At 42.4% G+C, this 24,721-nt stretch overlaps 4 protein-coding genes and 1 non-coding gene across 9 annotated transcripts in view, besides 2 other annotated features; 2 read left to right on the top strand and 3 right to left on the bottom strand.

The window, feature by feature from the left end:
- The first annotated feature begins 62 nt into the window (after positions 1–62).
- CG9389 (uncharacterized protein) lies at positions 63–2,251 on the top strand. Its single transcript, NM_141038.3, has 3 exons — positions 63–1,226; positions 1,305–1,676; positions 1,745–2,251. Exons 1-3 carry the CDS (start codon positions 217–219, stop codon positions 2,151–2,153), a joined length of 1,791 nt encoding a protein of 596 aa, NP_649295.1. The 5' UTR covers positions 63–216; the 3' UTR covers positions 2,154–2,251.
- asRNA:CR45162 (antisense RNA:CR45162) lies at positions 1,501–2,042 on the bottom strand. The gene is made up of 2 exons (NR_125031.1): positions 1,722–2,042; positions 1,501–1,656 (listed from the first exon to the last, which is right to left on the bottom strand).
- A 56-nt stretch (positions 2,252–2,307) lies between the features above and the next one.
- CG9391 (uncharacterized protein) lies at positions 2,308–3,963 on the top strand. 2 transcript variants are annotated; one of them, NM_168893.3, is made up of 5 exons: positions 2,308–2,434; positions 2,738–2,852; positions 2,923–3,056; positions 3,108–3,476; positions 3,538–3,963. In NM_168893.3, the coding sequence occupies exons 2-5, from the start codon at positions 2,784–2,786 to the stop codon at positions 3,800–3,802; spliced, it is 837 nt and encodes a 278-aa protein (NP_730610.3). In that variant the 5' UTR covers positions 2,308–2,434; positions 2,738–2,783; the 3' UTR covers positions 3,803–3,963. The 2 variants fall into 2 exon arrangements, with proteins under 2 accessions (NP_730610.3, NP_649294.1); NM_141037.5 differs by lacking the exon at positions 2,308–2,434 and having other exon boundaries at positions 2,678–2,852.
- Positions 3,964–4,139: 176 nt separating this feature from the next.
- The window catches only part of Eip78C (Ecdysone-induced protein 78C), a 39,895-nt gene continuing 19,313 nt past the window's right edge, over positions 4,140–24,721 (bottom strand). For 2 of the 4 annotated variants that reach the window (NM_079471.3, NM_168892.3), the window contains 3 exons: positions 7,007–7,647; positions 6,656–6,931; positions 4,140–6,597 (listed from right to left, as the gene is read on the bottom strand). In NM_079471.3, coding sequence (NP_524195.2) covers positions 6,220–6,597; positions 6,656–6,931; positions 7,007–7,647 — 1,295 coding nt within the window. In that variant the 3' untranslated portion in view covers positions 4,140–6,219. The remainder of the gene's footprint in view (positions 6,598–6,655; positions 6,932–7,006; positions 7,648–24,721) is intronic. The other 2 variants (NM_001259933.1, NM_001259934.1) reach the window with 2 other exon arrangements.
- CG43218 (uncharacterized protein) lies at positions 11,885–12,623 on the bottom strand. Its single transcript, NM_001259935.1, has 2 exons — positions 12,585–12,623; positions 11,885–12,527 (listed from the first exon to the last, which is right to left on the bottom strand). The coding sequence occupies exons 1-2, from the start codon at positions 12,592–12,594 to the stop codon at positions 11,989–11,991; spliced, it is 549 nt and encodes a 182-aa protein (NP_001246864.1). The 5' UTR covers positions 12,595–12,623; the 3' UTR covers positions 11,885–11,988.
- Positions 19,338–24,721: part of a mobile genetic element that runs on past the window's edge.
- Positions 19,339–24,721: part of a mobile genetic element that runs on past the window's edge.

Here is a 24,721-nt window from a genome sequence, read left to right as displayed (position 1 = left end):
AACGACTATATTTTATAGTTAGAAATTCGTATGAAGTGTCAGTCCTGAGAATTAAGATCGCACTAGCCGAGCATGATACTTCCTTGTGAATCAGTCAACTCTCGGCCTTTGTCACACTTGTTTTGCTGAATTTAGGCTCGGTCTTTCAACACCTTGGTGGCAGTAACAGATCTTTGTCCGGGTTGTTGTTTGGGGCTGTGGACGAGCACCACCAGAATGGTCGACGAAAAGCTACCACCAAGCAAGGAACCGGCTGAACGGCCTCCAGACCAGACCACCCCCGGAAACGCGGCTACCCGATTCGGCTTGGAGGATCACGAGGCCACTCAGCAGGATGCCCGGGTGAACACACTGCGCCAAGCAGAAGAGCGACGTGGTTCAATGGTGCCTCCCGACAAGCGGGCGATGTCCATGAAGATGTCGCAAGCGCGCTTACACACCATAAATGATCCGAATCGAACTGGCACACATTCTGCTGAAGCGACGACACCACCGGCCAAGCCTGCGGTCAACATTTCGTCGCGGAGTTCTTTGGTAAGAGGTGTGGCGCCAGATCTTCCACCCAAGCCGCAGCGCCCCTCCGATAGCGAGGCCGATCTTGAATCGTCCGATGTGGATAGACCATCGGCAAAAAGGAAATCGGAGAAAGCTCTAGCTGATGTGTCAACTTCGTCATCGGAGGAATCAGAGAAACGCGTCCCACCTGCTGCTGCATCGGCGCCTCCTCCAGCACAAGCTGAGCCTCAGTGGAAATCAATTGATTTTGCAGCATCGGAAGCTGAGCCCATTGCCCCGCCGGCGCCTAGGCCGGAGGATGTACCATTGCCCCCACCCATGATGTCGTCTTTGCCGACGGATGGAAGCCCCGACGATGTGCAGAGCATAAACAGCAAGTTGACCAATACCGACATCACTTTTCACCCATCCAAGGTATTCGCCTCGAAGGCAACTAACACTTCGGGCATGCTCTACTCCGACGAGGAAAATGAGCCGGAGGAAGAGGAATTTCCAAAGCTTCCGGATCAGTTTTCCGCCAGCGATCTGGACACTTTGTTCCTGCTGGCTTGTCGGGAGGTGAAGAAGGCTGGTGCTATCGCTCTTGCGGAAAACAAAAAGAACCAGGAGTACACCACCAAGAAGCACACGAATGATATCGTCACTCCCACCGACAACATTGTCGAGGAGTCTTTCATTAAGGCCATCAGCTCACGGTATCCCAATCACCAGTAAGTAAGGGGTTAATTAAGGGAACATTTATGAAAACTCCCTCTTTCAATGTGGATTGTATACTATAACTCATGCAGATTTATTGCCGAAGAGAGAATTTCAAAGTCGGAGACTGGTATGGTGACCCTGACCGATGACCCCACCTGGATAATCGATCCCATTGATGGCACCATGAACTTTGTCCACCACTTTCCGTACTACTGCATCTCCGTGGCCTATTTGGTAAATCAGGAGACCCAGTTTGGTATTATCTATAATCCGCCCATGAAGAATATGTACACGGCCCAACTGGGCAAGGGTGCTCAAATGAACGGCGAGATGATAAGGACCACTGGCCAAACCAACCTCTCCGCGGCCATGGTTCTACAGGAGTACAGCTCGGGCAGCAATGAGGCGCGTAACCAAGTGGCCACTGAAAATTCCCAGCGACTGGTAAAGAAAACCCATGCGTGAGTATTTCAAATGTACAGAATGTAGTCGGTTTACCCACATACCAACTACGGCGGATTCTTTGTAGGATGCGCTCTATTGGATCCTCCGCCATGTGCTTGGCAATGGTCGCCTCCGGAGTGGCGGATGCCTTCTACAACTTTGGGCTGCACGTTTGGGATATGGCAGCAGGCGCTTTGATAGTCACGGAGGCCGGAGGAGTGGTAATGGATCCGGCCGGAGAGGAGTTGGACATTATGTCCCGCCGCTGCCTCGCTGCCTCTACTGACTACCTTGCCCTCGAATTGGGTAACTGCCTGCAGCAGAATTATCCATCTCCACGTGACGACGAGCCGCGTTCCGTTAACCCCAATGAGTACGGGCCTGCTCCGGAGACCAGGGACTTTACCAGCCAAACGGACTTCCCCGATTCGGATACCCCAGAAACCACTGACACCGAAATAGGCGGCGAAAAATCAGCGACGCCAGCTAACTAATTGACCACCAGAAAGGCCAGCTTTAAATTGCATTTTAAAATTTTAGTTGTTTAATAAACTGACAATGCATGGTTTTTCCATGTTTTGTTTTTACTTGTAAGATACCTTTTTCTAGGCAGCTATGCCTTATCATTCTAATGATACGTTTAGATGTATTTTAAACACGCTACACGTAGAATTTTTTATATCGAAATGGGATCCAATTTGAATGCTATTTTTTCCAAAATTGTTTCTTGTAAGTCTTTGGTATGCGGAAGTCAATGGTTGTGTGGTACAAATGGGTATGTTTTAGTATAGATATGAAATTTGATTAGATATAGATATAGATATGATTACATGATGGTTAAAGCCATTCCAATAATGCCCACCTTACAAATTTTTGATTTAAAAACAAAAGTATGAAATTCTACAATAAGAAAAAAATTTTTTTTTAACTACAACCCGGTCTATTATCCAATCAGAAATATTTGGTATTTTATTAGTATTTTCCCGAGCTTATTGGAATAATTTAACGGTCGCGAGCTTTGGTCACTTTGCCCATCATAGTATAATTTAATTAAAACTTGCAACTTTTGATTTGTTAGCGGTTCATTGGGAGTCCAGAAATCACAGAGGCAGCACCACTGCAAAATGTCACACAACGTGGACGTGGAAAAGTGCTTAGAGGTGGCCAGCAACCTGGTTTCCGAAGCCGGAAGGGTAATTAGCAGTGGAAAATAACTCAATGAGTGCCTTATGGAAGTTTCCTTTTTCCCGGTAACTTTCCCAGCTCATCGCTCGCAACAATGAGCAGCGACAGGACTTCGTTTGCAAGAGCAATGACATCGACTTGGTGACCCAAACAGACAAGGATGTGGAGCAGCTGCTGATGGACGGCATTCGTCGCCACTTTCCGGAGCACAAGTAAGATTCGCGCAGATTTTCCGGCTTGCTTTTCAACTTTGCGAGTTGCAGGTTCATCGGCGAGGAGGAGAGTAGCGGCGCGGAGGGTGTCAAGAAGCTGACCGATGAGCCCACCTGGATCATTGATCCCGTGGACGGCACCATGAACTTTGTGCACGCCTTTCCGCACTCTTGCATCTCCGTGGGTCTGAAGGTGAACAAGGTCACGGAGCTGGGCTTGGTCTACAATCCCATTCTAGAGCAACGCTTTACTGCGAGACGAGGGCACGGAGCCTTCTACAACGGGCGCAGGATCCACGTTAGCGGCCAGAAGGAACTGGGCAAAGCGCTGGTTACCAGTGAATTCGGTACCACCCGGGACGAGGCCAAGATGAAGGTCGTGCATGAAAACTTCGAGAAGATGGCCAAAAAGGCGCATGGGTAAGTCATTACTTTATGCTGTAATAGATGGAAATGTAACTATTTTTTTTTAATACTCCAGCCTACGGGTCCTGGGTTCGGCAGCTCTCAATATGTCGATGGTTGCTTTGGGAGCCGCCGACGCTAACTATGAATTTGGAATTCACGCCTGGGATGTGTGTGCCGGCGACTTGATTGTCCGGGAGGCCGGAGGCGTGGTCATCGATCCTGCTGGCGGCGAATTCGACATCATGTCTCGAAGGGTCCTGGCGGCAGCCACACCAGAGTTGGCCCAAGAGATCTCCAAGGTGCTAACGCAGTTTAATCCCCTTCCTCGCGATGATTAAGAGCTGGCACTTGAACTTCCTATATATATATATGTATATAAGTCGAAATGGGACTTAACTAACCAAAAGCATTTTAAATATACCGACCATGTACCTAACAAACAAATTGACTACGCCTAGTCACGGATATTCCAAATAAACAAATAACGATTGTTTCATGTATTATATTTGTGTTTCAAAAACAAATTTGCAAATCACCTAAGGGACTTCTCGAAGAGCAATTACCTGCTTATTTCATATCTCTTGAAATAGATCCTTACCCGCTGATAAGCCGTAATACTTTTCCATTCCATTCTATTTCCACTTTATCAAATCATACAAAGGCGTTTGTTTGTTTGTTTGTTTTTCTGTAATTTTATTACAATCTGCGTAAGTATTTCGCTTTCTAATTAGTTTTTGCAGTGTTCTTATCGTCTTTCGTTATTTATTTTTCCAGCGTAGTGTAATGTATATGGTGTTCCGTTCTATTTTTTATTTTGGCTTTAGGTTTTTAGTAAAGCGAGCTGGCCTCGTATCTAATATCTATATGCCCTGTACTACAGACCATGGATCCTCTATCAAATAATTTTCCGCAGAACGGGGTATTGCTAGGTCGAGACTGCCGACTCATCTTCGATGTGTTTAGATTGGGTATGGGTATGGATCAGTAAACAACTAAGCAATGTCTCGCATATTGATACATATATCTGGTTGGATCTTTGCACTGTATTCAAGTTGAGCGATTAGTGGACATTAGCCATTATATCGTAGGAAGTCGGCTGTAACTTCTGAACTTCTGTACTTTTGCTGTAGTTGCTGAGTATATTGGACTATTAGTAATACCATTTAAAATTTGACACATCATTGAAAAATGTAATCAAAGCTACGGTAGGTTAAAAATTGTATTTATATATTTATTATATATATTTATATAATAGTTAGTTATAAGTTAATAATGTAATTAAAAATCTGTTGCTCTTTTTATTGTTTTTAATGCTACATTCACAAGGTTCCATTATGCGCACTGGTTTACAAAGTTAACACAGAGATTTCTGGGCACGTGCCGGGATCGAAAGTATAAAGTGGGTGTGATGGAGGGAAACTCTTTGAGGATCGGGAGAAAGAACTGCTAGAGCATTGTAAGTTGCGTATCTTCTAATATATTGCGAATCGTAGTCTATAAGTTGATGTATATAGATCTATGTTGATTTTGATATTCTAGTTCAATAAGCGAAAGGTACACATGGAGCATAAAACGGCAGCCACGAGATTGATCGCAGCTGCCTCTACATTTAATATTTTCCTTTGTCACACTAATAAAACTTACAAAATTTTCTATATAAATTCAACAATCAATGAAGAGCGATTTAGAGAAGAATCCTTTTGATTTTTACATACATTTAGTTGATATATAGATAGGTTTTTGTTAATGTATATATGCATATATTTTGTTCGTCTGTCTGTTGGTTTTCCTCGCTTGTTTCCATGTAAACTTAACACACAAATTTAGCACCAATCTATTCAAAAATTGATCAAACAATTTGATTGTTCCGAGTTTTACAATTGAAGCCTTAAAGCACTTAACTTAGACGGTCTCTAACCCAAGTATCTTAATCGTACGATGTCAAATGTGTGATCTTAATTAAGAAACTGAACACTTTCAATGGAGGTGGTCGTCGTCGAAGATCTAGTGAAGATCATCCGACAACCGAGTGGGTAGATGGGTTTAAAATAATCAAGTCGCAGCGAGATAAAGGTAAGAATTAATTTAAATTTATTTACATGCAGATACAATAAACGCATCGATCTTCAATTCGAAATGTTTTAAACTAAGCATAGGTGTATCATTCATCATCTTGAATATGTATATATATTATATCAAATGGGATCTCCAACTTTGCAAGCGAACGAAGTGGGTCTTTTTGCTTTTCGACTACGCTAGTTCCGTATTTCTAGGTGTAACGTACACATATATCCGATATCGTTTATAGTAGTTAATATTAAGTTAAAAAACCAGTATTAATCGAACTTTAACGCTCGCTCTTCAGTCGAGTTCTAAATAGATGCCTTGGATAGCTGGCCAATGGTGAATTTGGATGCATTCGTATCTCGATTTTGGTTGGGATTGTGCGGGGATGAATGGATGCTGTGATGCCTGGAGTATAGCTTGATGAGTCAACAATGAAATAAATAATTTATGTTTGCGCATGGATATGTTCAGCGGGGAGTCCTAGTCGCTCTAACACTGCTAGTATAGTAGTATGCATATAGGCTTAGTGGACTATCTCTCCGGTAATGCTGAGTAGACGTGTATCTGATCTGCGGCCCTCCCATTTCGATCTATAGCTACGTTGCTTAAGCCTACAAGTGGTAGAATATTCTGTTCTTGTTGCGGTTTGCTTTGCACGGCCCTGGAATCGCGGGGTTGGCTCCACATCCTACAGCTCATCGTCAGCCTTCGGGATGTCGAAGATCTCGGCGAAGAGGGGCGGCAGGCGCAGCTTGGTCCAGTTCATCCGTAGCCAGTCTAGGTGTGAGAAGTGCTTGGCCCCCAAGGATCTCAGCTCGGGTATCTTGGCTTCCAGCGCCGGCATCAGCTGCAGCGCCTGTGGGGATCCTGCCCGCGAACGCAGGATCTGTACGCGCAGCGCCTCGGCCACCAGTTCCCTGGCCCTGCCGATCACCTTGGGCTCGCTGAGTCCAGCTCGATCCGAGGCAAGCAGCACCATGGCCGAGAAGAGTCCGATTTCGGTGTCACTCAGCCCGTAGGCGTTCAGCGTGTTGGCAAAGTTCAGCAAGGCGTTGACAAAGTCAGACTGTAAATAATCGAATGCTGGAAACGCGTTCTCTCAAATGTGCATTTTCTGTACTCACATCGTAGAGTATCTCAAGCTGCTGGCGCGTCAGGTAGGCACCATCGTCCAGTGTCAATGTCGCCTCATTGATCAACCGGGCCACATGGGTCAACCAGACCTCGAAGAAGCCCAGCTTTATTAGTATAAGCTGGTCATCTTGGGTGAAATCACAGAAGCCAGGTACGCGTTTCGCAAACTCCACAATCCGCTGAACGCCAGGCGTCACCCTGGCCGAGAACTGTTGCCACAGCCAGATCTTCTGGAACTCCAGACTCTCGGCCACTGTGCTGGCAATCTGTGGGAGCAAGGGACCAATTGGTACTCGTCACTTTTTCAACCAATACAGCACCTCTCTGGCTTGCATACTTACCCCATTTTGTGGCACCGTCACGGGACGACGCATGAGCTCTCTGGTCAGTTCCTCCGTGTAGGAGCAGTTGAGGCGGTGCGCCTGCGACACGCACATGATGACATCGTAGACGGTCAGCTCGTTTGCCGTTCCCGCCAAGCCGTCGTGACACATGCCCACCTGGTGGGCATCCGTGCCCATGCCCGCCATTCCCACCATGCTGCCTCCCACCAGTTGCTGGTGTCCGCCCACAACAACAACGCCGACGCTCACGCCGCTGCCACCGCTGGCATTACCGCTGCTACTGTTGTTGTTATTATTGTTATTGTTATTGGCACTATTGCAACCGCCCAGCTCCGATGGCGAGGAGGCGATCGAACACATTTGTGGCGTTTGTGGAGTACTCGGGGTCTTCACACGTACGCCGCTTACATGCGGCTGCTGTTGCAGTTGGTGGTGTTGCTGCAGCTGTGGCTGATGTTGCTGCTGCTGTTGCTGCTGTAGTAGATGCTGTTGCTGCTGCTGCTGTAGGTGACTCGGGTGCAGTGTGCTGCTGGTAGAGTCATCCACATTGAGGGAGGCAGGAGCTCCAGCGGCGGCGGAGGAGGCGGCCGCTCCGTTCAGCTCACGGGAACGCTTGGGAACGCGACCATAACGTACGGCTGCAGAGGTAAAGTATATTGAAAAATGGGGAAATTTGTTACTCAGTTAATGACACTTTTTCAAGTAAGTTTTTTATTTAAATAGACAAGCTGCTGTATGCAACTGCAATTTTAATAACTTCTCTGGCTGTCCGGAGGTCGGATATAAGTCCATTTTATATGGTATATTACATACAATACTGAGAAAGTTTGTTTCAGAAGATAGCCACGCCCCTTCTTCCGCCCAATCTTTTGAAAAATATTTTGAGTTCTTACCTTTTATTACATGACTAGTATTATCTCTTATTTTACATTTGTATGTAATGCATTTATTTCTGTCCAGCCAAAAAGTATGCTTTGAATTGCATTTTCCATTTCCATTTATATTTCCAAAAGACGCCGATGAGCCACGGTCATGTTTACCCATTAAAATAGTGCGTATTTTTTTTTATTGCCTGTATCTTATTAGTCACCTGATTATCTAAATTAAAAAACGCGCTCCCTACAAAATACACAATTATCATATCATAGCATCACATCAAATGATGTTGTTTTCTTACATTAAGTTGGGAAAGTGAAAAACTGGCACACGCATAAATCTTAGAAATGCGTCACACACTTGTGGATACTTTCGCGTATCTTTCAAGCAAATTGCCAACATTTCTGTTCTATCAACTAGAAAATTTGCGTGTCCTACAAGTTGTTTGCTCGGTCCGTCGAAATGCGATACATTCTGTCTGAGGAAAATAATTAATTTCCATTTTTCGTTAAGCGTTTGAAGTCTTCATTAGCCAAAAGGTTGTTTCGTCATTTCTTGAATATATTGAATGTCTTCTATGTGAAATTATAAAATGTGAGCTGATTTCGCTTTGTGCAACCGAAGACAGCACATATTTTATTAATTAAAATCGCATTTGGTTGCACAAACAGCCAGCCCAACAGACAGACGGACAGACTGAGTGAAAAAGAAACAGACGCAGCTGCTCCAGTTGCCGGCTTTTAGTGTTCACTTTATCAGTGGGACATTGACCCACTGCGCTCAATATGAAAACGTAGGCAAGTGATTTCGTTGTTTTTTCTCTTGCCTTATATGAGTTTATGTGCGGCTATTTCCTCGGCTTCGGCGACTTCGCTTCTGCTTTCTTGTGATTTTATTGTGTGATATCGAGTGTTGTTGTGTGTTGTTGTATGTTGTGGTCTGGCGGTAGCCGCCGCTGGCGGTTTCCAAACAAACAATCACAACACAAATGACGAAAGCCCCTCGTTGCTGCTGCTCTTACTATGCGTCAGCATTTCGGTCTGACAACATCGCAAGAGACCATCGAATAAAGTAACACAAAATACGGGCAGAGTGAAGCAAAAGTGAAAGAAACTTCGCATGCATTGCGCATACGCAGCGTGGACAGGCGATGCCGGAAAACTCTTTTGCACGCAAAGCATCGCCAGCATATACGAGTATAGGGGAAAAAACAACAATGTGGCCAAGTGAAAGATGGCCAACACACTGACCCATTTATGGCACACCAAAACATGGCAGCTGCGATGGTGCTTAGGGTCAGAAAGGTCGTTGGCACTGCACAAGGAGAAATCTATGAACATTAGCTACAAAAGAAATATATACATTAAATAAAATCTATTATCTATAGTACTCTTTTAAAAGAATTACATATGTATATGAGTCAAATGTGATACTATTGATAACTACTATAAGAAACTTTATCGTGAGTCCATTCCTAAAAATATTTACTCTATCAACATGTGATAACGTAATCCCAGAATGACTAACCCATTTTGGTCATAGTCTCAGCAGCTCTGAAAGACCCTGAGCCATAGCTTCCCTGACCTTAGTGGGGCGGACACATGATCCCATTACGACCGCCGACAGACGAGGTTTTTAGTTCCAGCCTTGTCTCGCTTGTAACTCTAGGTTTCTGGGTTTTCATTGTGCTCGAGTCACGCTTTTCACCGCCCACCGAAGAGCGTTGATCGTAAATTGTCTCGTTGGCGTTAATTGTCACAGCTCGTAAATTAATTATGGCATAATTCGCCACACACTATGATAATAGCACCCCCATATAGTATTGGACATTGGGTTTTGAGGCTGACGGCTGCTTCGATACGCCGCTAATTGCTTATGGCGGCCACTTGGCGTTCTTGCTCTGTTTGTTCTAAGGTGTTTTCAATTAGCGACCGAGGGTCTCGATACATTGATTTGCAGATTTCACCTGCTTTCAAGTCGTCGCGAGTGTGTCCGTAATGGAATTGGAGTATCTATCATTGCGGAATTGGGAACACACAAAGCACCCAAGCACACAAAGTCCCCCAGCATAATACCCCATCATTATTTATTCAATCGACCTGGACCTGGACCTCGGCGCCTCCGCTCGCACGTCACCTGTCACCACCCACGGAGCGGCGCACATTCAGGCCAGGTCAACACCATCCATAACACACGCCTCGGGCCAAGTTGGGGAGTTGGGCAGCCCAAGCCCACATAAATAAGCGGAGCATTGCTGCTGGCCTAAGCTCAAACTCTTTTCCCGGCTAAAAGCATCTTAAGTGATTTAGTGCAGCCAAATGACAAGCATCAGGGAAGTGCGGGAAAAGCGGAGCAGCGAAGTGGGGATCGAGAAGAGGGCGGAAAAACTCGTTTAGGCCAGATTCCCAGTGTGAAATGCACCTGGGAAAGGTACAGTGTACTCTCTTTAAATTCCAGGAAAAGTTCAATACACTATTCTTAGAAAAACGGAAACATATTTTATACTGCTACCTAAAAATGTGAACAATTTCTTAACAAAGTTTTTAAAATGAAAGTATAGCTGATATATATGTATAAAATATATATATATATATATATATATATATATATATTCCTGTTATTTAAAAACGAACAATCTTTATATAATTTAATTTTTGCGAAATTTCTTTGAGTGAACAAAGTTGGGTGAGGGGATTCTTGCTAAGCTGCGCTCCGCACTTCTGGTTGTTGCAAAAAAGGATTTGGGTCACCGAGATCTGAGGCAGCAGAAGTGCGAGCAGCGGCAGGGGCATGGGCAGGCGTCGCCTCGTAAAGTGCCCAAAAGTTGCCACATTTGGCTGGATTCTGTTTTTTTGTCCTTCGTGCCCCAACTTTTGGTCGCAGTCTTTCGACGCTTAGCGGACCGAACCGGGCCATTAGCATGCGAAGGGGGCCAAAATGCCAATTGCCAACAGGCAACATTCAACTGCCAAAGCTCCACCATGCCATAGTAACACATGCACTAGCACGGATATGTATGTATATCAGAATATATAGTTGATGCTTTTCGGCTTTATCGTGCGCATGAATGGCCTCCCCCGCGCCGCCTCCTTCCCCATCGACCATCTGGTGACCTCGTTTGAGGTCGTTCGTTCACCTGTCGCTGCTGGCTGCACTTAATGCACCTTATACACTCTACATTTGCATGACTTCCCGGGCGAGCCATTGTATGTGTATGTGTGTGCGTGTGTACTATGTGTGTTTACCCAGTTACGAAATTGTCCAAAATGCGGCGGCTTACTGCCGGGTGAAAGTTTGTTGCTTGCTTGTGGCGTCACAGCTGAAGGTATACCCTATGTTCGGCTAAATTTGGATAGTACTATTAAATCTATGAGCCGCATTTTGTCAACCAAATCTAAGAACAACCTAACAGCCAGCTCACAAAAAATACTACAAAACTATTTCTCTGAGGTTTGGTGAAATGAGATTTCACTCCTTTTTTTCGCGCCGTGTTCGAAGCTAAGCATTACTTTTTTTCTTGCTTTTATATGCACCTGGGTGTGCCAGTCGGTTTGCGAGTGTGTTTGCCGCTCTATCTGGAACAGCTAAAATTGTTAGTTGCGTGCTAAATATGTTGCCTTTCTCAGCCGGCGGTGGCAACATCGGCAACAACAACTCGAACGCAGCAACCGCCCACACGCCCCCGTACAACTACACTAACAGCAGCAACAACGAAGCAGCAATAATAGTAGAAGCAACAATAACAATGAACTGCAAAATTGTGTCAAGCAATTTGCGTAAATTATCGCCATGTTGTTGGATTTTTGCCTATTCGCTGACTATTCATGAGTAGAATTGCAGTTTAATGACCGTTCAAATTAACTTTGCCTCACTTCGATTTGCCATGACACATATTTATTTGATTTAATCTTGCCCCGATGCCAGTTGGTCCACAGTTTAGGTCCCGGTGGAGTCTCGTCACAAGTTGTGATTGGTAATAAAGCACAAGTATTTACTTTTGCTGATATAATATTAATATATTTTCATACGCAAACATAGGTAACAATATGAGGAAAAGTAAAGTCAATTAAAGAATTCCCTTTTATACCTGAAAGTGGCGTGTCTTAGTCCTGGTTGGCGGGACAGTTTGTGACCTTATGGGAATAATTGCACACATTCCCCTCCCGATCGAACCATTTACCCAGCTCACAGAGTCCCAAAACCGCGCATTTTCCATAGCAGGTGTAAAAATTTCGACAATGAGTAGGATGGGGGATACTTTTTTCTTGCAATTGACACGTCACATCATTGTCACAAGGTCCTGAAGGTGTAGGTGGAATAGTTTCAGGAGCTGCAGTCGTTGTGGTCGTGGTGACGGGCGGAGGGACGGTAGAGTTTGCTGAACAAGTGCCATCAAATCTTGGACACTGACCCAACACGCAGGTGTTCAATGCAATGTCGAAAATCAGACCCTGAGGACACTTCACCTTCTCGTAGGAGCCATCGCCACAAATGTAGTAACCGGAGCAATCTTCGCAGTCCGGAACCAAGTCGTTCACCAAATGACCCGAGCATATGCATATTTCATCTGCATTGTAGGTATACGACTGTCCGGAAGTGAAATAATCACTGAGGATGTAGAGTCCTGCCAAAAGTACCAGAGCTGCAAAGTGTGTCCTTAGGATCTGCGAAATATTAACCGAATCCTGCTAATGCTCACCCAACTTCATGCTTTCAGCAATCTTTCAGAATCTCAACTAAAGCTTTACCGTTAAACAAATCCAATTTATAGACATTTTTTTAGTTACATAATTGCTAGACAAGCTGTTTCATTGTTGCACACTATTTACCTTGCAATTGACCCAACTTCTCGGTATGTCCACACCACACACCCACATCCAATCCGCTTCAGATAACGCACAGTCCACGCTTATTTTATAACCAATAATCGCTTATAATATCGGGACAACATTTAATCCAAACAACTCGATGGATAAGAGAACCATGGTACGTATAGCACGTGTTCGCACATTTACGTTTTTGGGGCAGGGCAAACAGTCAGAATATGAATAAAAAATCGAGCGAGAAAGGCAGCCATATATGCAAATTTTGAACTGACCTACTCCCATAAGAAAATCAAATAAAGCCAGGCGAACGATACCGATACTATATGATACGATTCGATACGAAATAAAACTAAACCAAACCAAACCGAAACGAAATAAAAACGAAACGAGTCGGATGGAGAACGCCAAGAAATATCAAAATTCCAAAGTGCTGGCAAATATTTATGGAAATCCTAAGCGGAGGGCGTCGATCTCGAGTCAATTAGATTGTGTGGATTTTTCGAACAGCGGGCGGTTGTCAGATTCCAATGGCAAATTGCGGGCAATTAGCGGGGATTTGAAGAAAGGCTTTCCACAATGTGTAAATGGAACCACCTTCGGGGGAATTATTTCTTCTTTTTCTTTTTCACATTCACATGCTCATCCCAGCTGCTGACCCGCCTTCAAAGACTACAGACCTCCGATTCCGTTTTTGATTCCCTATCCACACGGACCACTTACACACATATCTACGTATACATACATATACATACTACGTACGTATACATAATTCACTTAAGCGCGCTCAACGAAGCGAGATGAATGACCTCAATTTGAATAGTTGTCCATATAGCCAAAGTTCCCTCTCGGAATTTCGGGTGCCATTTAAATCAACAAAAGCCACCGCCTACTTTTTCTGCCTTTTTTTTTTCATTTGACAATCTCTTCTTTTACGTTCTGTTTTCACGTTGATTGCATTCTTGTAAAATTATTCAAATGCTCCACAATTTTCGGGGCCAGTTCTCTACCATAAAGCGGGGGAATTGAGGTTATAATTATTGTGCTGAAAGGAGTGGCTGCCCCGACGCCTTCCTCATCCATGGTTATAACGATATGACCATTCACCATCTCCACGACCATCATCATCATCATCGTCATTGCCACCATCGTCGTTGTCGCAGTCGTTGCCGCTGGCATCGTTTTTCTTTTTATCTATTTGACACAATTCTCTGGGCAAAGTTGAGCTCCACCTCGGCCCCCTCCCTTGCTGCTCGGATTTTTGTTTAGTGACACAGTTTATACGGCGTTCTCTTTTCTCTATTTTTTGTTTTGACTACCTAATTAGATAAAAACGGAGAGTCTTGGGTGGTTGGACTCTCTCCATAGATAGAGTGGCTAGATCGAAGTGATAAACCGCTAATGGGCAGAGGTTTAGATAAATTGCCAGCGACAAGGCTTCATCAGAAATCTGTAATAACTGGCGCGCTTCACGTCCGGCCATAAACATTTCAATTAGCCAGCAGCTTAGCGTAGATTATCGCCAGCAGAGTGGCGACTTCCAAAAATATACGAACACCGAAAGAATTCTGTTCATTATATCATCAATATAATTTTCATTTCATAAATTAATTATCCGGATTTTTAAGAGCTAAAATGTAGTGTCGCATAGCATCAGAAATAATTCCAATATGGCAGTGTTAGTTTTGAAACCGCATTATTAAAAGTGTTGTAAAAATCAAATATTAACAATGAAAGGGAAAAGAACCAAAAAGCTCAAAACTTCGAAGACATTGTAAACATTGTGTTTTTTTGCGGTGTGGTCTCAGCGGAATTACCACATCATTAAGAGTATTTTGAACCTGCTCGAATAAGTATTTTCGTAAACCGCATTTATGGGATGCTGCGTCAGAATCGAAAATGAATTTCAGTCTCGCATTAGACATGCAAAATTAAAAATTAAAGCGCTCGAAATTAAAAGTTTAACTGCCGGAAGCAGGTCTAACTGTAAACCGCAAGCTGGCAAACAAGTCACTGGCAACGCGGCGAATGAGTAATGCCACCGAATTATCGCCGCGAGACGTGCGAATTCGAGAGGTCTTATCAAATATTTGTACTGAAATATGCGGCTAAATTAAAACAAAAAGCCAAACAACGAACAAAACAAGGCAGACGGTCAAAAAAAGTAGCAAGAGGACAAAAATCAAATAAAATAGAAGAGGAAAAATAGGTTCTGATGCTCCACTTTGATAAGCTGCGAGCGCATTAGCAATTAGCGAATTAAATGCCAGCCCAGCGAACGCGCGTTTGTGCTATAAATGTTTCAATGAACTAAAAAAGCCTTGCGATCTATCTATCCATCTATCTATCTGGTCGAGGGAACCTTAATGAAAAGCACAAACAATTAAATTAGCCAAGAGGCAAAACGTCAGGCCGAAGACAAAAATGCTATTCGACAGGGCAAAACTAGAACGCCGCCACATTTGTGAAATGCCAAAAACACACGCATCTTTACAAATACTTTAATACGGTGGAGATACAGATACAGATACATTCAACACACGAGATCAACGATCCCAACAGATCCGTCGATCGCCGATTGCCGGGTGATCGATCGTTAGGGCAGCTGCTGCCAGCCAGCCAGCCAGCCAGGCAGTCCAATCCAATCCAATCCAACCCGTGATTGATTGAATTAATAATACGAATTAACAGCGCCAAGTAGGTAAGATCAATGATCGCGGGCCAAATGGAACTGAGGGCGTTTCGGAGGCGCTTCTTTCTATCTGCAAAAGCTGCCAAAGTGTCTGGAGCTATCAAAACAACGCTACGATATGGATCACAATTGTGGATAATAACTATCCGCTTTGTGAATTGATCATCACATATCTGAACTGATAATTGGGCTAAAAAGCTCAGCAATTTATTGAACATATCTTGTAAAATTGTAGGTACAATTTGTACGTCTTTTTTAAATAAATCAATTTATTTGGCCAGTAACATCATTTTATTCTATTGATGAGTCCAATTTGAATTTGCTTACTAATCTCAGCTTGACTGAGACGTACTGTCAAAGATATGTTTGTTTTGCTTGAATGTATAATCCCATTATCGATTAGTGTCCTAAGATTCCCCTTCGATTTGCTGATGCCGTGTAAGACCCGTCGCATTTCCTTCGAATCTCGCCATAATCAGATCCCGCCGAGCGTCACTGATATCATCAGCTTCCTGTCCGACTTGACGGCCCCTACTTCTGTCTTAGCATAATAAGATCAACATCGGATCCGTCACCATATTGTCAATGAAAGTCAACAAGAGTCGTTGTCTTCATTATGAGGAGCACTCTCGCACAGATACTCCGTATACGTGCATATATATACACACTCATCTGAAGACAGACGATCAATGACCGCGACGTAGAATTGGTTCCCCTGATCCCCTGATCCCCTAAACCCCCGATTCCCCGATTCCTGATCCCCGCCATTCCCAGATCCCGATGCCCGATCCAAGCCGCTCATGTCGCCCCGATCCTTTCGGGGCACTGGCCACTGGCTATGGGGAAATCGGGAATCGGGAATGGGCCCCAGTGCGTTGAACTATAAACGTCGTTCTTTGGCGTTGTTGTGGCTCTTCTTGTTGTTGTTACTGCTGCTGTTGGGGCATTTCATTTTTGACTTTTTGCCGTGTGCTGTTTGGCAACGTCATCGTCATCAGCAGGCGATTACGATCGTCATCATTTTGAGAGTCTGGCCTGGAGTTTGCCCGGCCAGCTTGTTTTGCAATATCATAATCAGAAGCCCCTCCAATTCCCGTTTCTCCATACTATCTGTGCTCATTTAGCAATTCGGATTCGGTGCAACGAACGCGAATCTCGATTTTTTTTGCTTTTTTGTGGTTTATTTCGGTGAGTTGTTGTGACTCCCTTCCTATCTGGATCTTTTATTCGAGTTACTCTCGTTTGCACTGCGAACAATTTGTTATGTTTTCCTTGTAGCAAATGTTTAATATTTCCCTTTAAACATTCTAATTAGATAGTTAGTGTTGTTTAAACTCTACTTTCGATTTCCATCGCATATTTTCAAGAAATTAAGTGATTAATATCATTAAAGATTTGAAATCGTTCACCAAGCTCCAAGTTTTTCTCTACGTGTCGATCGATCAGCTGTGTTGGCTTGATGTTGCTGTTTCGCTGCTGCCGCCTTGAGGTCGATCCCTTTGTGGGCTTTGCTCCGCTTGCGGATTGCTATCAAAATGCAGAGCTGTCGGTGCTTCACCCTTTGCAGTCGCCTTGCCGCCGTCTGTCCGCTCACCCCGCCCCCCTCGGCCCTTCTCGCTCTTGCTCTCCTCCCTCCCGCGCTACCCAGTTCCTCCGACCGTCCGTCCGTCCGTTCGTCCGTAAAGTGTCAAGGCACTTGTTCTTGTTTCAACCGTGCAGCGCGTGTGTATGTATGCCTTTGTGTTTCTCTGTTTGTGCGACTGCAAGATTATATGATTGTGTTTGCCGGCGTAGTGCGTGTGTGCTTCACTGCGTCGTCTTCGCCTCCTGCTGTTTGGCCTGGCCCCACTTGCCCCTCTTCATGGCACAAGCTGGCGGGCCATATTTCCCAAACCACCTTCCCTTTGCCTTGGGGCACCTAGGTTGCTCAATCCTTTTTGCTTTCCGTTTTTCAAGCACTGCTGTTTCTCCAGCAAACGGTGCACTTAGAGAAGTTGGGACGCTAATTCTGACGAATTTTTAAAATGTCTATAGAAGATTTCTGATATTTAGGCAAAGTTGTACTATTAAGAAGAACGTGAGGTTAAATACACCAAGTTATATTCCATTAGTACACTAAGACACTAGAATAATAATAATAATATTGTAGTGTCTTTGGTATAACCTTCATCTGAGAAATCCTAACATATTTACAATTTATTGGTATGCGTATAAAATTTTTTTGTAGTATTTAATATAAATCTACATTATGCTGATTAAATATGTCATCTCAATAGTTCTTAAGATACACCATCTAAACTGTTTCCAAAAAGAGCTAAAAAATCCAGAAAATTTCTGATGGGGTGCTCTATCCCTTTCCTTGCAACGTCGCCTGTTCGTCGTCTGCCTCGAGTGCCTGGCCAGCCAGGCAGCCCCCTTCCTTCCTTTCATGGGCCATGATCCGACCCTGCTCCGCCCCTGCTTCCTGGCTTCGGCGCTGCTGCACCCCGTGAATGCCCTGATCCGCCCCTGCAGTTCGGTCGTTTGTTCGCTGGCTGGCTGGCTGCCTTTGCACTTTGGTGCATCCTTGTCTGGCGTTTGAACTTTTTGTGCTGTGCTGTTTGGCGTGCAATCTTTGTTCGGCAGACGTCTGGCTTTCATTAGTAGTGGTGAGTATCTGTGTGAGTGCGTGCGCGTGTGTGCAAGCATTGTGTGTGTGTGTGTGTGTGTGTGTGTGCGCGTTGGCATTTGACTCCATTTAAAGTTTGTTTCGCTTTATTTTGCAAATAAAATTAACTCCAGCGATTGCCGGAGCATGGAAGTGCAAGTGAAAATTGCTGAAGATGGAGTTGCCAAGTACCACAGCTCTCCCTCTCTTCCTAGGACTGTGTGTGTCTGGTTTCTTCTCCTCGCTGATTGCCATGGAGGAGAAGCCCCATCCCTATCGCCCATAACATAACCCATCCAATGTCTGGCTCTGGCGTTTGCTAATGAGCTGAGCTGGCTACGCATAAATATGAAATGGGCACACATTAGCTCAAGGGTTACGAGTTTCCGATGGGGGCAAGTTGGTGGGTGAGGAACTCTAAAAGGGATTTTAAAGTGCAGTGGATTGCAGACCTTACAAGTAAGTGCCTCAAATGGTTTTGAGCAGAGAGTTTACATGCATATGTTATGGATATACCTTGAAAGGTATCTGATATGGAATCGTATGGAATATAAAAAATATTTGATTTTGTTTATGTACACTTTAGTAGTACAAATACACAGAAAAACAGCCTCATTTCAATAGAGTTTAATTGAGGCAATTTGCCTCTTTGACCAAAATACCCCGCTGAAATCATGTTAGGCGTGTTAGACATTTACCAGCGACCCCGATCCACGCGTTTAACCCACTTTAAACTTGTCTGTTTTCGGGGCACACAGTCACAGTCATTAGCCAGCCGACAAAAACTCCATCTTTATCTGCAGATCCATCGCATGTCTCATCGGCTGGTGAGACGGAGTCTCGGAAACAGCCTCTGTTTTTGTGCTTGTTTTTTGCTCCGGTCTCCGCTGAGAGCCATCAACAGCATTTAATAGGCTCATCAACACACGGAGTCGTTGCTGCAGCACCACCCAAGCAAAACCCCCTTCACCCGCACTCGAAAAACCCCTTTTCCATCACCTAGACAGCCGACAAAAACCACCTGTACAACATTTTAATACATTTTGTAATAAAAACAGACGTCATTAAATGGGGACTCGCAAGTAACTGGCGAGATACGCTTCTGCGACTCCAGCCCAGCACCTCCCAACTTCACCGCGAGTGTGCCGCACACACTCCGGCCCCTCGAAACAGTTACTGCCAACGCCCCTGTCCATTCCATTCCACTCAGTTCAGTTGAGTTCACTACGGTCTGGTTTAGTTCTCTGGGGCTTGAATTTACTCCGGTTCTCGACTCGGAATTCTTGGTTCTGTAATGATGAACTCCAATTAAGAACACAAGTCCGTTTTAAGTTGAAGGCAGCCGTCGGGCTGACATATATTTATTCAATTTCCTCTTTTGATTTTAGAGTAGGCAGAAAATGGTTCTGTCAGCTCAACGTCTACAGAGTCTCTCTGATTTTACAGTTTTTTATATATTTGGACTTAGGCTAATCCGCGTAGCTGCGCTGCCGGGTACGCCAGCAGCGGAGCGGCGTTCTTATGTATATCTTATATATCTAGGCTTATCGGGAGAGCGAGATATGTATGTACGTATGTAATATGTATTTGGTCGGCGTGTGAATGCTGACCATGCACTTATACTTTTTGCCTTCGAGTGGGTGATCATGTTACATCTGCCCTGGCCTAACTGCGTGCATAAACATAAACATAAACATAGCAACAAAGTGCTGCCATAAGTTAATATGCTATTTTATTTAATTGTTCTTAATATTGCATAGGCACATACTACATCTCCCTCCTTTTGAAAAATAACGTAACCTAGTGAAGTTATTTTGATTATTAAATGCAAATTATTTTATTTTTATTTTTATTTTGTTTGTGTTTTTGTTTGAACAACAATAGTTGATTTTATAATGCAAAGATAAAAATATACGTAGTGTATGGAAAATTTGTATAAATGATTAAGGAAAATATAAGTTTAAATTCAATCATGAATGAAATTTCTTTAATCTATCTTTATGAACTATTTGTTTTTTGTTTTTATTAGTAAGTAGCGTAATATTGTTATTATCTCCTATGCTTTCTATCTTATAGGGCCCCGTATATTTAAAGTCTAATTTATGACCTACCTCATTTCTTAGTAAAACTTTATCTCCTACTTCTAATTCTATGTCTTTTATTTTTAAGTCATAATTTTCTTTATTTTTTTCTTTGTGTGCTTCAAGAAGTTTTCTTGCTCGAGCATATGCTACCTCTAACCTATATTTACTCTCCTTAGCGTAATCATCTATGTTATATATTGGTTCTATGCTATGTAGTTTATTAAAATGTTTTGGTAAATTACTTGTTCTACCGAAAACTAATTCATATGGACAATAATTATGTACCATAGATTGGGTCGTGTTGAAGCAGTATACGAAATATTGAAGCCATACGTCCCAATCGGTTTTGTCCGTCGATATGTAGGATCGTATATACTCGTTTAAAGTTCTATGACTTCTTTCTACTACTCCAACTGTCTGGTGGTGATGAGCTGTTGATGTTATATTTTTTATTTTCAAATATTTACACAGGTCAGTAATTATTGAATTCTTATACTCTGTTCCCATGTCCGTTATGAACGTCTTCATTGGACCGTACTTTAGAATAAAAGATTCAAATATAGCTTTTGCGACTGTTTTTGCGCTTTTATTTGCTATTGGTATGGCAACTAAGTACTTGGTTAAATCACATATGAGAGTGACTGCGTACTCGTTACCATTTTCTGACTTGGGTAGTGGACCAATTGTGTCCACAACAACTCTATCGAAAGCATGTTCTGGTGTTTCAGTTATCGTCATTGGAGTCTTTGTGTGCTTTGTTGTTTTTGCTTTTTGGCATTTTTGACATTTTCTTACGTACTCTTTTATGTATTTACTCATATTTTTCCAGTAATAATGTCTTTTGACCTTGGCCAAGGTTTTTGTAATGCCTGTATGCCCTCCTTGTATTGGATCATCATGTAATGTAGACAATATAGCTTCTTTTTCTTTTTCATTATTTATTTGGGTCACCGGGTTAAGTAGCGCTACTTTTAAATTCTTTAATATTTTATTGCCCATATTTTTAAATTTATCTATTGAAACGTGTTCAAAGATTTTTTTCCACGGTGCCATTTTGATTTGGCTGATATCATATATACCGGCCTGCAATTCAAGCCTTTGGAGAAATTGATCTAAATCAAGAATTCCATTAGTATAAAGATCACCAACATCATATCTTGCAATAATTTTCTTTCCATGTTTAAATAAACATATCGAGTCATTCAATTGCAATGTCACTACTTTTCGTACCTCGTCATTTGTTATGACTTCGTATACGTTGGGCTCTGAAGCTATTTCTTTGGTTTGCTTTTGCAAATCCAATTGTTCTTTTCCTGCGCAGGATTTTTGTCTACTTTGAAATCTTGTAGTGACTTTTAATATATTTCCAGTTATATCTTTTAGCTCTTTGATGGTTATTCTTGATAACGCATCTGCTACATGATTGTCCTTGCCCTTTAGATACTCTACTGTAAAATTATATTCCTCTAGTTCAAGCCTTATTCTAGTTAATTTAGAGCTGGGGTTCACCATCGAGAATAAATATGTCAATGGTCTATGGTCTGTTTTCACAGTGAAATGTTTTCCGTAAATGTATGGTCTGAAATGTATTATTGCCCAATGAATTGCTGCTAACTCTTGTTCTGTTGTACTCTTATTGCTTTCACCTTTCGTAAAAGCTCTGGATGCATAAGCAACTGGGAGTTGGTGGCCATTATGGTTTTGAGTTAAAACTGCGCCACACGCTTGCTTGCTTGCATCTGTTGTTATGCAAAATTCTTTGCTGAAGTCTGGGTACTGCAAGAGTGTTGGGTTAATTAGCTGAGATTTTAAATGTATGAATGCTTTTTGACATTCATCTGTCCACTCGAATGGAACATTCTTTTTACATAATCTTGTTATGTGCCGCGAATAGTCGGCGAAATTTTTGATAAAACGTCTGTAGTAATTGCAAAATGCTACAAAACGTCTAGCGCTGTCCGCATCATGTGGAACTGGGTAGTTCTGAATGACATCATATTTTTTGTCATCCGGCAAAATTCCTTTGTCTGTGCATTTGTGTCCCAAAAATGTGACTTCATGCATGAAAAATGAACATTTTTCAGGATGTAACTTTAGGTTGTATTCCCTGCATTTACCAAAAACTTCAGTGAGGTTTTTAAGCATATGTTTTTCGGAACAACCTATGACTATTAAGTCATCCATATAAAGGAATGCTTGAGACGGTTCTATTCCGGAGAATGCTATAGTCATCATTCTTTGGAATGAATTAGGCGCTATTTTTAAGCCAAATGGCAATCGCGTGAAACGATATGAGCCATTGCTGGTTGAGAAAGATGTTATATCTCTCGAGCCTTCATCCAGTTCGATTTGATGAAAACCTGACATTAAATCAAGGCAGGAGAAATATTTTGCTCGACCAAGTTGGTCCAAAATATCATCTATTCTCGGTAGTGGAAATTTGTCAGCTAAAAGTTTCTTATTAATTTGGCGATAGTCTATTACTAATCTCCATTTCTTTTTATCAGAATTCGGGCTTGACTTTTTGGGTACTAATAGCAAAGGGCTATTGTACTGTGAAACTGATGGTTCAACTATTTTATCTTTTATTAATTTCTGAACTTGGGCTTGTATTTCTTCCACTTGACTATGAGGACTTCTATAATTTTTCGTGTATACTGGCTCATCATCTTTTAATCTCAACTGTTGTTTATACAAATTATTAACTGTTATAGGTTCTGATTCTAATGCAAATATATCTATATATTCGCTGCATATATTTTCTAATTGTGATTTAAACAATTCGGGGAAATTTTTCTTTAATTGAGATAAGACAGTTTTATTTCTGTGTTCACTATTTGCCTGAACTACATTGTAGTTCGAAAGTGGCTCATATTTTAGAGTGTCCATATTGACTAATTGGTCGGAATCGGTTGTATTTAAAATTCGGACAAATGTATTACTTGATGTTGCGATTGTATTTGCAACATAAATACCAGTTTGAATTTCCTGGTTTGGAATTAAAATGTTATCATCTTTTGATGATACTATTAATCTTCGGACAACTTGGGATCTTGCTGGTAATAACGTTGTGTTAATACCAGAGCTGTATGCTATGGGAATATATATTGGAAATTTCAAATTGTTTGGTCTAATTATAAACCAATCTTCTTCTTGGTTTAAATCGATTTGGCAATTATATTTTTTTATGAAATCTATTCCGATTATTCCATCACACGGTATTGGAAAGTTTTTATCTACTAAATGAAAATCGTGTGGGATAACGTATTTACCTGTCTGTATCTCAATAAAAGTCTGTCCTCGAGACTGAATTTTCTGTTGGCCTATGCCTTGAATGTTTATTTTATTGGTTATTTGAATATTAGAAAATTTGTCAGAGTTCTCTTTGAGAATAGAGATATCTGCACCTGTATCAAGTAGAAAAACTAGTTTTACGCCTGTTTTGGCATGAATGAATGTAGAAAATATGTTGAGATTATAATTGATGGTGTATACTCTACGATCTTCTTCTACTGAGTACCTAAAGGCTGTTGCGAGTTTCCCTGTTCTTGGATTACTCGTACATTGGCATTGTTTCTGTTGTAGTTGTTCTGACTGTTGTTACGGCCTCTGTTTCCATTATAACGGCCTCTGTTATAGCCATTATAACGGTTATTATTTCCATTATAGCGGTTTTGATAACCGTTATTCTGGTAACCGTTATTTTGGTAACCGTTATTTTGGTAACCGTTATGGTAGTTGCCTCTAATACTATTGTTATTAAAGCCTCTACCGCGGTTACTACCTCTATTGGCATTTCCGTATCCTCTATTGGGTCTGTTACCTCTAAAGTACATCACTTTATTGATGTCACCGGTAACTCTTGTACTCGTTCTTATGTATGCGCTTATCGCTGCATCCATAGTGGTGCAAGTCCCTGCTTCCAGTACTGTTTTGATACTTTCGTGCTCAGCACGATGTATCATGGTTTCAATTGCCTCTTTGGTGCTTAGACCAGTGGCATGTTCTAGAGGTATACCCTCATCGATATAGGAAGCTTCTAAAAGTTTTCTCAGGCTATCAACTTCAGCGGTAAATTGCGTTGCAGTTTTACCTCTCTGCTGAACTGTTGCTAGCTTTGCTTTGACATTACTGGATGTCTCACCGACAACTACTTTCTGCAATTTGTTTATAATTGCTGGAATTGTCGTTTCATTGTCAACTGAGTTCAAAATTGTGCCAACTATTTTTGACTTAATGACCTCAACTGCAATGTCTTCAAATGGTCCCTTAGCTAGGTCTACCAATTTGATTGCCTTAATGAATCTTTGTAAATGGATCTTTTGCCCATCAAATTCTGGCACTGTGCAGGCGACTTCCCTAATGTAAGACCTAATGGCAGCTGCTTCTTCTGCCATGGTTAAGTTATTTTCGGAGTCGGCTGCGTTATTTGTTTTATCGTCGTTCTTCAGCATTAATTTTGCTGGTATAGTTAGATCGTGAAGATCTTCCTCTTTAATGTCTTCCTTGACTATAGTCCTATCTTCCTCGTCAGAGTTAGTGCTGTCTTCATTCAAATTTATTCTTAGTGGGGTGTTTACTATGGTTGGA

The sequence above is a fragment of the Drosophila melanogaster genome, chromosome 3L, assembly GCF_000001215.4.
Source record: "Drosophila melanogaster chromosome 3L".
Classification (NCBI taxonomy): domain Eukaryota; kingdom Metazoa; phylum Arthropoda; class Insecta; order Diptera; family Drosophilidae; genus Drosophila; species Drosophila melanogaster.
This window is presented reverse-complemented; position numbering and strand designations above follow the sequence as displayed.

Coding starts and splice junctions, on each gene's coding strand:
- CG9389 (NM_141038.3), top strand. CDS start 217: ATGGTCGACGAAAAGCTACCACCAAGCAAGGAACCGGCTGAACGGCCT. Junction 1,227..1,304: donor TCACGGTATCCCAATCACCA/GTAAGTAAGGGG, acceptor TAACTCATGCAG/ATTTATTGCCGAAGAGAGAA. Junction 1,677..1,744: donor CTGGTAAAGAAAACCCATGC/GTGAGTATTTCA, acceptor GATTCTTTGTAG/GATGCGCTCTATTGGATCCT.
- CG9391 (NM_168893.3), top strand. CDS start 2,784: ATGTCACACAACGTGGACGTGGAAAAGTGCTTAGAGGTGGCCAGCAAC. Junction 3,057..3,107: donor CGCCACTTTCCGGAGCACAA/GTAAGATTCGCG, acceptor TGCGAGTTGCAG/GTTCATCGGCGAGGAGGAGA. Junction 3,477..3,537: donor ATGGCCAAAAAGGCGCATGG/GTAAGTCATTAC, acceptor TTAATACTCCAG/CCTACGGGTCCTGGGTTCGG.